Source organism: Paramisgurnus dabryanus, chromosome 7, assembly GCF_030506205.2.
Source record: "Paramisgurnus dabryanus chromosome 7, PD_genome_1.1, whole genome shotgun sequence".
NCBI classification, from domain to species: Eukaryota; Metazoa; Chordata; class Actinopteri; order Cypriniformes; family Cobitidae; genus Paramisgurnus; species Paramisgurnus dabryanus.
This window is the reverse complement of record NC_133343.1, coordinates 5,806,885-5,817,963: the sequence shown is the minus strand read 5'-3', so window position 1 is coordinate 5,817,963 and position 11,079 is coordinate 5,806,885. Positions and strand designations below refer to the sequence as shown.

The window sequence follows — 11,079 nt, the reverse complement described above, 5'->3', positions numbered from 1 at the left end:
AACATGCAACACATTAGATCGTACAGGAATCATGTTTGTGACCGATCTTATTAATAATATAATGCCAGAAATTAAAGTAATCACTACATTAACTACAGTAACAGATTCGGTAACAAGAAAAAATGCAACTATGCAGCAAAGATGATTTAGGTCTGTTACAGACGTCTATAAAACAAAGTAATCACAAAAACTTACAGAACATTGTGTTGCTGTTTATTTCCTATCTAATACGTTAAGTTTGACATTAACAGCACTTATTATTATTGTATTATATACATTCATTACATACAAGTTTATATATATATAAGTTTATACTTTTTTATTTTCTATATATATAAAAAATTATATGAATTATATATTAATTATATATTGTATATTTTCTCCATTTTTATGTATGTATATATATATATATATATATATATATATATATATATATATATATATATATATATATATATATATATATATATATATATATATATATATATGTGTGTGTGTGTGTGTGTAAAATATACATGTAATTTGGCTAATAATATATCCTTTACTTACAAGCACTCATTTTCTTCTTTCTTGGACAAACAACCAATCACAGTCTTCAAAAGATTGTGTCTCTTTGAATCTTTATGAATACGGGCTCTGTATCGTTTTTTGTAAGGTTTGTCTGTAAAAACTACTTTAATGTCCTAAAATAATCAAGACCCAGTCCTGGATTAATCTAAACCCGGTGTGGGAAACCACCACTTTAAGTTTGTTTGTGGGACCTACCGTTATCATACAATTACTAGTGATGGGAGAAACGAAGCTTCGAATCAATTGAACCAATCGCTTCAAAAATTGATTCAGTTTTTCGAAGCAGTTCGAAACCCACACACGCTGGCGACCCCTGCTGGTCAAAATAGTGTATAAGCAGATGTGTCCAAACATTTTACACTTTTCTTTACAAAATAATAGCAAGATTTTTATTAAAATATGTTACAAAATTATTTAACTTAATTAAGACATCGTTAAAAGTGTATTATGTGTTTTTAGTTTTATTTAGGGCAAACAAATCATTAAAACTAACTACCCTTTTAATTATGCACATTTTTGTCATTAAATCTGTCTATAAACAAAAAGTAGACAACATGGCAGTGTTATTAGGCAGAAGGATAAATGTTTTATGAACTTTCATAATAAAACTGACCCGAGTTCACCTAAACTTATTAGACACTGGTCATGTGATCAACTCCCCCTAGTGGTGAACCATCGGATTTTCGAAACGTTTCGAAACAGTTATGACGTAATGAAGCCTCGTTTGCTAAAATCACGTGACTTGGGCCAGTTTGAAACAAGCTCCGAACCACTGATTCGAAACAAAAGATTCGTAAATGTTTCGAAGCCTCATGAAGTAGTGCTTCGAAAACGACCATCACTAACAATTACACCAAAAGTGACAGAAGTGCAAACCATAGGTGGGGATAATTGTAACAAAAATGGGTTCTTTTCTAATTTAGTTTAAACACAAATAATTCAATAAAATTCAGTCTATATACTAAAGGAGGATATTGTTTATATATCTGCATAATAGATAGCTACACATTAACCCATCAATGATCCTTTATCTAACCCTCTTTGGCAAATAAATTTTTTGAAAGTGCTGCACAGACAATCATAACTGTGAGTTATTTCCTCTGATATTGTATTAACCATAGATATGTATATAAAGGCTAGATGGCTCAAGGCGGAGTCAGCTGTGTCGTCACTTGGCGGCCATCTTAGGTCAGTGCTGCCATAGTGCTGCTCCCTGCTGCTGTGGACGGAAGGTGAGTGACATACGCCAACTAAAATGCTCGTAACTTGCTGAATTCTTGACGGATTTACAAACGGTTTGGTTTTTTACAAACGTTATTAACGTGGCTATAATTCTGGATGCTTTAACATGTTTCATGAATTTTTTATTTATTTTAAGTATACGTATTCAGTGTCATAGGTACATCTTTGACGTTTATAACAAACCAATCCGTTTGAAAATCGGTAAAAAATTAAGCAAGTTATGGTCATTTAAAAGTACCTGCATCATTAAAACTCAATGCTACGAGTGAGCGAGCGCCCTGTCCTAAGATGGCCGCCAAAATGCGGACGTTCCACTCAATTGGCCATCAGCGCGGACGAGCCATCTAGCCTTTATATACATATCTATGGTATTAACACAGTAACCATTTTGATGAGTAGTATTTATAATTTCCATTTCATTATCATTGTATACATGGCTTAATTGTTACCACGCTGTGAAAAAATGTTTTCAATCCCAGCTATCAGTTACCAAGAGTTGTTGACATGTTTTAAAATGGTGTTATGTTTTAGATAAGAGTAAGACCATGATTAAAAATGATTCGATGAAGGTTCGATTTGGTGACCTACACACCCAACTCGGAAATCTCAGGTGAAGAAATTTACTTCGCTGCCTCCAAAACACTCTCTGTTCAACATCCTAATGAAAACACATGAAAACTTTTCACATATTCACAGGAGATCATCTTCTGAAAGTAAAGGCTCATACAGACTACATGACTTTAAAACATTGGTCTGAACTATTGCTCTTTGTGAAATCAGGAGTGTTCACGTTGTTGTTGAGCAGTTCACATCACCACACAACATAACATGAATGCCTCACAACAGGAGGCAAAAGTCCTCGTCCCTGTTTAAATATGTAAAGTAGCCGTGTTACAATTAACCCTGCATTACTTTTTGTCCCGTTCACCCCTATACTAACACTGTTAATAAATAGATTTTTAGTGTATTGAAATGAATGGCGTCTCAACATAGCACAGTTGAGTAGACTTGGATGTTCTTAAGGTTATCTTTAGTACTAAAGAAAGACGCTTTATTTGTAGGCACATGGAGAACAAAATTGTGCGTGAAAGTGCACTTAACCAAGTGCACTTAAAGGAGACATATCATGAAAACGTGACTTTTCCCCATGTTTAAGTGCTATAATTGGGTCCTCAGTGCTTCTATCAACCTAGAAAATCTGAAAAAGATCAACCCAGTAATTTAGTTTTAATAAACCATTCTCTGCAAGCATGTGTTAAGAAATAGGTCATTGAAATTTGGCTCCCCTTGTGATGTCAGAAGGGGATAATACAGCCCCTTAATCTGCAATGCTATTTAGTGCAGAGATCAAGTCATTTGCATTTAACAGGACACACCTAAAAATGGCAAATTTTTGCTCACACCTACAAAGTGTCAATTTTAACATGTTATAATAAATGATCTATATGGTATTTTGAGCTAGAACTTCACATACATACTCTGGGGACACTAAACATTTATTTAACATCTTAAAAAAAGTATTGTGAAATGTCCCCTTTAAATAATATTAACAGCAAATGGAATTTTTTTGGTGTCAAATCTTATATTAACCCATATTTTGAAAAAAAAAAAGCTTTGAAATTTTTCAAAAACTCATCAATACACCGTGGGCAAATTTAATACCCTTTTGGGTTGTTTGTGTACAAAAACCCACTAAATTAAATAAAAATGTATCAGATGAATATTTTTTCCATAAATCTGTTAATGACCCTCAGTATTGGTCAAAACTACCAAATGCTTTTCAAAATTTCCATTATTTTAACTCTTTAATTGCCGATTTCATAAGTAGTGTCACTGATTTGGTGAACACGCACGCACACACGCACGTACGGACGCACTTATCGATTTTCAATATAAAAAGTGATTGTGGACTGGATTTTTTTACCTTTTTCACAATCTTGGGCTTGGCAAAGATTGGTAAAAACATTGGCTATGATGCATTTTTAGTTTTTGTGCAGCATCAGTTTTTCTTTTTTTCTCCCTAAATAGTTGTTTGTGGCTTTTTTTGCCCCATTGACTTCATTTTTTGATGCAAAGCCATGACACCTTATCATCATGCATTCTTGATTGTTGGCGGTTTTTCCGTTTGCTAAGAGGTAAAATTTGTCATTTTTACTGTTGATCACCACGTGGCACCATAAACCCTTAGTAGGCATGTGCAAACAAAGCTTAATTTCTGGCTTGTACATTGAGTCATATGGAGTATAATTTTTTATAAATATGGACTTTGCTGCAATCAAATCTGTGCGTACGCACACTTTATAAATAAGTCCCCAGATCGCATATTTTGGTGTTTTGTCCTCCACAAAACCACAGCAATAAAAATACCAAAACATTAAAAAAGATTTTGTTTCCATTTTTTAATTCATAGATATGATATCAATGATATTTTAACTAGAAAACGCCTCTGTTTTTTATTTTAAAAATCACCTTACACTGTAAAAAAAAATCAGTAGAAATTGCAGCTGGGTTGCCGGTAACTCACCGTAGATTTAAATGTATATTTTTACTGGCAACATTTTGTTCAAAGTTAAATGAACATTAAACATTTACAAGTCTTTGTCTTTACAGAGTAAAACTAAAAAAACAGCATCAAGCCAAACATTCTTGAAAACAAAATCTGAAGCAAAAAACAGAAAAAGGTTGATGATGATTTCTGGTTCCCAGAATGCTTTGCATGAGGCTGTTATTGTATAGTTTTATTCTGTAAAGATTAAGACTTGTTAGTATTAAAAATGTATTTAACTTTGAACAAACTCTTGCTAGTAAATAACATAAATTTTAATTTACGGTAAATAACCGGCAACCCAGCTGCAACAAATTGTCATTTCTACAGATTTTTTTTACAGTGTACCTTACATTCCAGATTTTCAAATAAATGCATCTCAGCTAAATATTGTCATACCAAACCATACATCAATGAAAAGATTTATCGGTTTATAATTTCAAAAAAACGTACCCTTATGACTAATTTTATGGTCCAGGGTCACATATAAAGCTCCTGTGTCTCAATCAACCGCTAACATGAAACAATAATAAATACTCATAAGTTTTTTATTCCAACGTTCAGAAAACAAAATAAAAGCATGCTTCTACAATGAATGTTTTATTTTTCCTTTACAAAACCCACTGTCTTCTAGAAATACAGTATACAAGAGAAAAACAAGAGGAGACATTTGAAGATGAACGCCTGGTTGTCAACAGCCAGTCCAATAATAGAATTGATACTATAGCAATAATAATAATAATAATAATGATAACTGCAATAATAGTAAGTAGATGATGGATGATAAAGCTTTAAACCCAACGATAGCGCGTACTCCTCGCTGCCAGAGACGGAAAATTCTTAATGCATGACTGATATTTCACCACACCTTTATGAAAATACAGGAGAACGATATACTGGATATGATTCATAGAGCTGTAAAATACAAAATAACAAAAAGAGGGTTACATATTACGTTTATTTCAATTTCCTTCAGCCAGTTTTACCTTCACGTAAGCGTTACTGATACGCCACATCATTTATTCACTATGTTTTCTATTTAGTGTCTAAGGCACTTTTAAGAAACATGTCAGTGGAATAGGTTAGTACAGTTTCCATACATCCTCTTCTAATACTGATATGAGCACATCTACTATAGCACATTACACAGCTAAGTTTATCTTATTATTTCTTCTTCACTTTCACATTGACCATCTAGGGTCGGCCCACTTCTCTTCTTCTGACGGCTGTATTCACTTAAATCTAACAAAGGAGCTGGATTTCAGAAGTACCATCCTTACACAGATTACGTCATTCTTATCGTGCATACACTTTCCGGAATACTTTATAATTCCTTTCCAGTTGCAGGGGCCTTTATGGCTTCTCTATAGTGTGCAGTTCATTGCGATTCGCAACCAGAACCGAATTCTTAAAACACAAACGCCTTGAATCTCGTAATACTTTTATATGCAAATAAAATCAAACAGGCCTCGAATTAAATGAAGATATATAGAGATGCTGAAGCGCGTAGCCTTTTCACAGTTTTTCTCTATTCCGGTCCATTTCGGATGCAGTCCAGGTGTTGGCTTGTAGCGAATGAGCAGCACGTGCACCGTTATCGACCCAAAATCGCTTTCGTTCGGACAGCTGACATCGTATCAGTCATCCACTTAGGTGGTGATAGTTGATTTATCTAGATTTCATTGCTCTGGGTACATGAATATGCCCATTCAATAGTATGATGTGTGGAATGCACTTTGATTTATTTTATAGTGTTTGAGACACAAGTCTTGAAGCATATTTAGAGTAAGGCAGAGTTGATGCACCCTTCAAAGGGAGTATACAGAAATATAGGGTACAGAGAAGTGTGTGCCTATATGTAAATGTATTTGTGAGTGTAGTGCTATGATTTCTAAAGCTTACTGTGGCACTGGAAAATGGGAAACATTGTATGTTGTTTGTCGCTAAGTGGTCCTATTTCTGTACCGCTGACCCCACACAGAAGACAATGAGATGCTGCGAGACTTTCTGAAGTGGTTAATGTAGTGGGGCTGGATGGCCACAGGAGGGCGCTGTGATCTATTCTGCTTGAGCTGACGAGTTCTCGTTCAGGTCGCTGGCTTTGCTGTCTGCGTCATCATCCGAGAATTCTCCCTCCATCTGCAGCTGTCTGCGGCCGGAGCGGCTCGATGAGAAGCTAACAGGACCTCCTCGCCTAGAGGAACGTGAACGATATGTCAGATGGGCTTCTAACTAACATTTATAAGCTGTGCTACTTTCGACTTCGACGTATTTACCTGAGCCGGTTCTTGAGAGTGTTGACCTCGCGGCTTAGACCCTCACTGGCTTCGGTGGCGTCATCTAGCTCTCTTTGCAGCTTCCTGCGGGAGGCGTTTGCTCGAGTCGCCTCCTCCTCCGCCTCCTCCAGTTGCCTCTTCAACTGCTTCATACGTGAATTCGCCTTTTCCATCTAATCAAACACACATTGTAAGGTTATATCACTCAATAAATGACAGAATTTTAATAACCGAGGGGAAACCTTCCGGTCTCTATCGTGAAGCCAACACAGATGTGACTTTAACTGAAATTCATTAAATGACCGCAAGAGACTCCAAAAGGTAGAAATAAACATGTAGGGCTGCATAACCATTAATCCCAACTAATCGTATGCATAGTAAAAGTTTTTGTTTACATCATATATGAGTGTGTATAATAATTATTTGAAGAGTTTGGTTCCAAAATGAGATAACTCCGTTTTTTTTTTCAGAAATCATTTTTTTTATTGTGCATTTCAATTATTATCAATTAAACTGCAGTTGGTTTATTTTGATTTAGGCTCTTATAACAAAAAAATACATCTAAGTATCACAATAAAAACATGATAACATAATAATAAACATGTTTTGACAAAATAAAAAAAAATGGATTTATCTCTTCATATATAAGAATTATATATTTATATGCATATATAAATACACACACACACGCATGAATATATTTAGGAAATATTTACATGTGTATATACATTTTTATTTTTATATATAGACCGTTTCAGCAGTAACAACATAAACAAGTGGCTGTTGCGGTCCGCACGTAACTTCTGGTAAACTCCGCCAAGAATAATTAACAACAAAGTACTTTAAACGTAGTTTATATAACAAGCAAAACAACAACACATAGATTACCTAGGAAACCAAAATATTTGTTATTTTCGACGAGGCATTTGTTCAAGAGATCAGTTTAGCAACTAGTCAGACCATTAAAAAAACTAAACCGGAAGTAAGGTTCAGATCCAGACGTGTATCACGTGCGTCCGATGAAACCGTCTATAATTTGTATTATATATAAATACTTTAAAAATATTTTACATGCGTGAGTTTTTGTGTTTATAGATATTATACACAGTACTTGGGGTGGGCAATAAACCGGTAGGTGTGATAAACCGGTAGAAATTTGCCAACTGGTAGAGGAGATTACGCTCCCACGTCACGTTGCTGTGCGCGTGGTCATGAAAACTTAACGTTTTTATGTATGTATGTGTGTTTTTTGCTTCGTCTTCAATGAGAATTTTTGTGAGAATTATAAAAAATCCATGGCATTAAAGATTTTAAAACATAAAAAAGAAATTAAAAGAAAAAGAAAACTGTACCGCAGGAGTCTCAAAGGTGCTTGGGGCCTTTTTTAACATAAAAACACAATTTTTCTGTAAATGTATGTTTTAAATTATATTATTTAACGTATAATACTACTTAAAGAAAAATATAATCAGTGGTTTCTATATTTTTAATATACATTATAACAGTAAAGAAATCTTTTCCCTACCTTATCTTAAAACACTTTCTGGTGGTAATTTTTTTTTAAATTGTTCATAAATGTATTCAGGAATTGAATTTGTTAGTTTAGTGCAAGGTTTTAACTTTATTATTTTAGTTAATTTTGGATTTTTTTTAGTCACAGACGTCATTATGTTCCATCTCTGTTATTCAACGGTTTTAATGAATTTACTATTATAGTAATATGTGGAAAAATGTATAATAAGTAAAAGTGATCCTAAAACTTTTGAATGGGTAGTCAATGAGTGCGTTTACATGCACAGTCTTACGCCGATTATGCTTAATAAACTGATAACACGTGGGGTCATGTAAACGCGTAAAACGGTTTTCTTTAATCGGGGAAAGCTCATAAACGGCGTAAGCAAAAACCGATCGGCACAGGTAGTTTTTTGCTCATTACGCCGATTTCGCGTGGCATGTAAACACCTTAACTGGCTTTCTCACGGTTTTGACCATGTGCGCATGTCTCCGCGTATGAAAGATAAACGTCGCACGCGGAAGTAAGCGCAAAGTAATGCATAAAAGTCTCCGCTTGACTAAAGCAGTTGGCAGAGAAACTGTTAAAATAGAAGCTCATGTTACATTTACAGGTTCTGCACACACAAGAAGAGATACAACAATATAGCTTAAGACAGATATGCCGTTGACTTTTCGATCGACTATTATGTACTATAGGTGGTGACGTCAATGCCTGCGAGAAAACTGATAATTCTCCAAGTACCATGTAAATGCAGTTCTCTGCATAGCCGGCTTATTGATTTGCATGTAAACGCATGAAAACAGTTTTCTATAATAAGCAGATTTTTGATAGTTATCCGCTTATTTACTGTGCATGTAAACGAACTCAATGTTACATACACTAGTTGTACAGAATAAAGTAATATTACTGCTCTGTGTAATTTCATAGACTTACTACATAATGATATATTACATATGCTACATTATATACATATTATACTCTTATTTAGATGAGTGTACATGGGTGATTCTCACGAAAACTTGGTTTTAAAAATCTCAAGCATGAAAATGTAAAAATTGCTTAAATTTACTTTTTTCCCACCAGACATTGAAAAACAAAGTCTGGAGTAAATGGAAACATTAATTTAAACACTTTTACTTATCATTTAACACTTTTTGTAACATAATTTAAAAAATTAGTCCTAAAAAATCTCATTACAGCAACAGTCAGAAAACATCAACACTGACATATTTTCAAAATGACATGATAAACCTGAAAGAACATAATTTGGAGATTCTGCACATGCATTTAAAATCAAAGTATTATGCTTCTATTAATTAAATTAACATTTAATAAGCATCTGTTGCGGTAATGATAATCAAAATGTTGTGTAAGCATTCTGACAAGACAATATTTCAAATTAACTGTAAAAAAATGATCTTACCTGGTAGCCATCTTGAAGTAACTGGCCCATGTGCTTGGTCACTCAAAATCAAACTTTATTAAAATTCTGTATGTGTGCTTAAACTGTTCTCAAAAAGTGTTGCGGAGGATGAGAACATCAGGCATGGACACATCATTTTCCTAATTTTTCTTCATTATTATTATATATGAATATTCAGTAAATATTTTTCCTGTCATCTAAAGTAGTCTAGCAAAACATCCATTTATTTTTTTTCTAAATATTTTTGTGTTAATATGATTAAATTACAACATAACGCATGTTCAAACACAGCCGGACACATTGCGGTAATGAGAATTGCAGCAGAAAATGAGATAAAATTGACAAATTATAAATTCTTATGTTGAAATGACACATTGTGCAAGGTAGAACACAGTATTGTGTTAATTCTGATGCTTTTTAATATTACTATATTACCCATTTTATAGCTAAAATCATTAGTGCCGTGGTGTTTCAATGGTTTCGTGAGAATCACCCACATACTCATTTAGCAGCATACATACTTTTATTTTTTGTACATTTCCTCTTTTCATAACCTAGACACCTGATGTCTCTTTTTTATCCATAGTTCAATATTTATTGCATTACAACTCTCGCTCTCCCTTCCTTCCACTCTCACCATTGGTTGTGACTTGATGTTAACTAATGGACCCCACCGTAGCTCTTCTCTGAGCAACAGCAGAGTGACCCCACCAAGTAACAGCTTTTCTCTTGATGAGCGCAACCTCCCGAGTGCTTTGAAAAGTAAAAAACGCCTTAACTACACTTTAACACACGTTGTTAGACACGACATGTGCATGGACCTGCATACGAAAATGTGACTTGTTTCGAGAGATGTACAAAACTTCTGTTCACCTGTTCTTTGTACTGGTCGGCATGGCGACGCTCATCCTCCACTTGCATGAACACCTCCTTAAGTTTCTTCTCTGTGCGACGCACGATCTTATTGGCTGCGGCTCTCTCCCTGTGAAGTGAACAGACATGCTTACACGCTTCTGTCTTCACACACAATTTGTGCCAAATGCCTTTTTAAAAGAACTGCTGATATCAGTTGCTTACTTTGCCTCCTGTTCCAACTGCTCCTCTAGCTGGATAATCTTGGCCTCCAGGGCGGCGATAGAGGCCTTAAACTTAGATTTGACAGATCCTTCCAGTTCCTGCAGTTTGGCTTTCAGCTCTTTGTTCTGTCTCTCCAGCTGCTGACGGGCATTCTCGCTCTTCTGAGCGGCACTGCGCTCTCCTGCCAGCTCGGTGTTCAGGGTGTCCACCTGAACGTTTACACAAAATGGCTGTTACTACACCGAAGATCACAGATTAAACTAAACTCGGCTGATGACCAAGAAAGTACTACACTGTGAAACGCATCAGTCATGCTACCAGCATTTTATAGCACAGATATTTTGTCAAATACTGTGTGCTCGACCGTGTGCCTACGTTCGCGTAAAAAACAGACTACACTCCGGGTCATAGTAATCTAACAGAAATATTG

At 34.9% G+C, this 11,079-nt stretch overlaps 1 protein-coding gene across 3 annotated transcripts in view; it reads right to left on the bottom strand.

Moving 5' to 3' along the window:
• Positions 1–4,763: 4,763 nt before the first annotated feature.
• myh10 (myosin, heavy chain 10, non-muscle) overlaps positions 4,764–11,079 on the bottom strand; it is a 76,957-nt gene continuing 70,641 nt past the window's right edge. For all 3 annotated transcript variants that reach the window (XM_065293729.2, XM_073815335.1, XM_065293731.2), the window contains 4 exons: positions 10,650–10,858; positions 10,446–10,554; positions 6,634–6,806; positions 4,764–6,551 (listed from right to left, as the gene is read on the bottom strand). In XM_065293729.2, the coding sequence (XP_065149801.1) occupies positions 6,416–6,551; positions 6,634–6,806; positions 10,446–10,554; positions 10,650–10,858 (627 nt within the window). In that variant the 3' untranslated portion in view covers positions 4,764–6,415. The remainder of the gene's footprint in view (positions 6,552–6,633; positions 6,807–10,445; positions 10,555–10,649; positions 10,859–11,079) is intronic.